At 42.2% G+C, this 3,369-nt stretch overlaps 1 protein-coding gene across 1 annotated transcript; it reads left to right on the top strand.

Moving 5' to 3' along the window:
- Positions 1–501: 501 nt before the first annotated feature.
- Positions 502–882, top strand: LOC130949518 (uncharacterized). Its single transcript, XM_057878211.1, has one exon. The coding sequence runs from the start codon at positions 502–504 to the stop codon at positions 880–882; it is 381 nt and encodes a 126-aa protein (XP_057734194.1).
- Positions 883–3,369: the final 2,487 nt, after the last annotated feature.

Here is a 3,369-nt window from a genome sequence, read left to right as displayed (position 1 = left end):
CAAATCCTATGGCATTGCCATGGCTCAGATTATGGAGGTCATCTTGGAGGTGAGCGAACAGCCACCAAGGTCCTTCAGAGCGGCTTCTACTGGCCAACGCTCTTCAAGGACTCTCGGGAGTTTGTACGCAACTGTGACAGTTGTCAACGGGCTGGAAATCTCCCTCACAATCACGAGATGCCTCAATAGGGGATCTTGGAAATAGAGGTATTTGATGTATGGGACATATACTTCATAGGTCCGTTTCCACCCTCATTCTCAAACACCTACATCCTTGTGGCAGCAGACTATGTGTCTAAATGGGTTGAAGCAATCACATCTCCCACTAATGAGACTTGAGTGGTGATGAAATTCCTCCATAAATACATTTTCAATGGATTCGGCGTCCCAAGGACACTGATCAGTGATGGAGGCAGTCATTTCTATAATAAACAACTCGACTCCATCCTGCACCATTATGGCGTTTGCCACAGAGTGGTAACTCCCTACCATCAACAGCAAATGGGCAGGCCGAAGTCTCCAACAGGGAGCTCAAAAATTCTAGAGAAAACAGTGAGTGCCTTCAGGAAGGACTGGGCAAGAAAGCTTGACGATGCCCTTTGGGCGTATAGAACAGCTTTCAAGACTCCTATTGGGAAGTCACCCTACCAACGGGTCTATGGCAAAGCATGTTATTTACCAGTGGAACTAGAACACAGGGCCTACTGGGCAACCAGATTCCTTAACTTCAATGCCAAGGTTGCAGGAGAAAAAAGACTACTCCAGCTTAATGAGTTGGATGAATTCCGACAAGCTGCATTTAAGAATGCTAAAATTTACATGGAAAGGGTCAAGAAATGGTACGATAAAAAGATCTCTTCCAGAGTCTTCGAGCCTGGCTAGATGGTTTTACTCTTCAATTCCAAACTCAAGCTCTTCCATGGAAAGCTAAAGTCAAGATGGATGGGACCTTTTGTGGTCACTAATGTATCACCTTATGGTCATATAGAGCTCTGATGAGCGGATTATTTATACGCTTTTTGGCATTGTTTTCAGTATGTTTTTAGTATGTTTTAGTTAGTTTTTATTATATTTTTATTAGTTTTTAGTTAAAATTTACTTTTCTGGACTTTACTATGAGTTTGTGTGTTTTTCTGTGATTTTAGGTATTTTCTGGCTGAAATTGAGGGACCTGAGCAAAAATCTGATTCAGAGGCTGAAAAGGACTGCAGATGCTGTTGGATTCTGACCTCCCTGCACTCGAAGTGTATTTTCTGGAGCTACAAAAGCCCAATTGGCGCGCTCTCAACTGCGTTGGAAAGTAGACATCCTGGGCTTTCCAGAAATATATAATAGTCCATACTTTGCTCAAGATTTGATGGCCCAAACCGGCATTCCAAATCAGCTCAAAACTGCCCAGCGTTAAACGCCGGAACTGGCACAAGAATGGGAGTTAAACGCCCAAACTGGCACAAAAGCTGGCGTTTAACTCCAAGAGAAGTCTCTACATGAAAATGCTTCAATGCTCAGCCCAATCACATACCAAGTGGGCCCGGAAGTGGATTTTTCTATCATTTACTCATTTCTGTAAACCCTAGGCTACTAGTTTTCTACATATAGGACCTTTTACTATTGTATTATCATCTTTGGATCATTTTAGATCTTTAGATCATCTTTGGATCTTTGATCATCTTTAGATCTTTGAATCTTTTGATCACGTTTTGGGGGCTGGTCTCACGGCCATGCCTAGACCTTGTTCTTATGTATTTTCAACGGTGGAGTTTCTACACACCATAGATTAAGGTGTGGAGCTCTGCTGTACCTCGAGTATTAATGTGATTACTATTGTTCTTCTATTCAATTCGACTTGTTCTTGTTCTAAGATATTCATTCGCACTCAAGAACTTGATGAATGTGATGATTATGTGACGCTCATCATCATTCTCATTTATGAACGCGTGCCTGACAACCACTTCCGTTCTACAAGCAAACAAGGCTTGAATGTTTATCTCTTGGATTCCTTAATCGGAATCTTCGTGGTATAAGCTAGAATTGATGGCGGCATTCAAGAGAATCCGGAAGGTCTAAACCTTGTCTGTGGTATTCTAAGTAGGATTCAATGATTGAATGACTGTGACGAGCTTCAAACTCCTGAAGGCTGGGAGTTAGTGACAGACGCAAAAGAATCACTGGATTCTATTCCAACCTGATTGAGAACCGACAGATGATTAGCCGTGCTATGACAGAGCGCGTTGAACATTTTCACTGAGAGGACGGGACTGTAGCCACTGACAACGGTGATGCCCAACATACAGCTTGCCATGGAAAGGAGTAAGAAGGATTGGATGAAGACAGTAGGAAAGCAGAGAGACGGAAGGGACAAAGCATCTCCATACGCTTATCTGAAATTCTCACCAATGAACTACATAAGTATCTCTATCTTTATTTTATGCTTTATTCATAATTCATCCATAATCATTTGAATCTGCCTGACTGAGATTTACAAGATGACCATAGCTTGCTTCATACCAACAATCTCCGTGGGATCGACCCTTACTCGCGTAAGGTTTATTACTTGGACGACCCAGTGCACTTGCTGGTTAGTTGTGCGAAGTTGTGATAAAGAGTTGAGATTAGAATTGAGCGTACCATGTTGATGGCGCCATTGATGATCACAATTTCGTGCACCAAGCTCCAAGACAGACATTCTGATAAAAGATTTACAGTGAATGGACAGAGAGTCAAGCATTACCTAGGGGATAATCTAGAGCAAGAAAGCTCTATACTACTGCTAACATAACAGCAGTAAAGTCAAGCTAATAACGGTAAAGAAGCACTTGTTAGGAGGCAACCCAACCATAAGTAGCATATTATCGTTTTCTTTCTTTTGTTTCTTCTCATTTAAATTCATTTTTAGTTCATTTCCTATTAATTTTTATAGTTTTCTCTTCCTTTTTAACGTTTGTGATCATGTGCAACACTTAGAATAAAAGACAGAGACTTTTAAAATTGAAAATAGAATACCTTAGGGAGAGCCCCTTGTTTGCTTTGAACGTTAGGTAAGGAGGAAGCTGGGCGTTCAACGCCCAATCAGAAAAGAAGGACTAGCATTGAATGACAGAGAAGGAGTACTCTGGGTGTCCAACACCCACTAAGGGGCAATTGTTGGCGTTGAACGCCAGACTTTGAGAAAGGCTAGGTGTTCAACTTCCCATACGGAGCTGAGGAGGACCATTTTATGGTCCCCAATGGGCGTTCAATGCCCATTCTTGGAGTTGAACGCCCAATTCACTAAAAAAAAGAGAAGGAGATCCCTCGCTGGCGTTCAACGCCAGACTTGGGCGTGAATGCCCGGAGGGGTAGGGGCAACAATTCGAATGAGCAAAGAAG

Source organism: Arachis stenosperma, chromosome 9 (assembly GCF_014773155.1).
Source record: "Arachis stenosperma cultivar V10309 chromosome 9, arast.V10309.gnm1.PFL2, whole genome shotgun sequence".
In the NCBI taxonomy this organism is placed as follows: Eukaryota; Viridiplantae; Streptophyta; class Magnoliopsida; order Fabales; family Fabaceae; genus Arachis; species Arachis stenosperma.
This window is presented reverse-complemented; position numbering and strand designations above follow the sequence as displayed.

Coding starts and splice junctions, on each gene's coding strand:
- LOC130949518 (XM_057878211.1), top strand. CDS start 502: ATGGGCAGGCCGAAGTCTCCAACAGGGAGCTCAAAAATTCTAGAGAAA.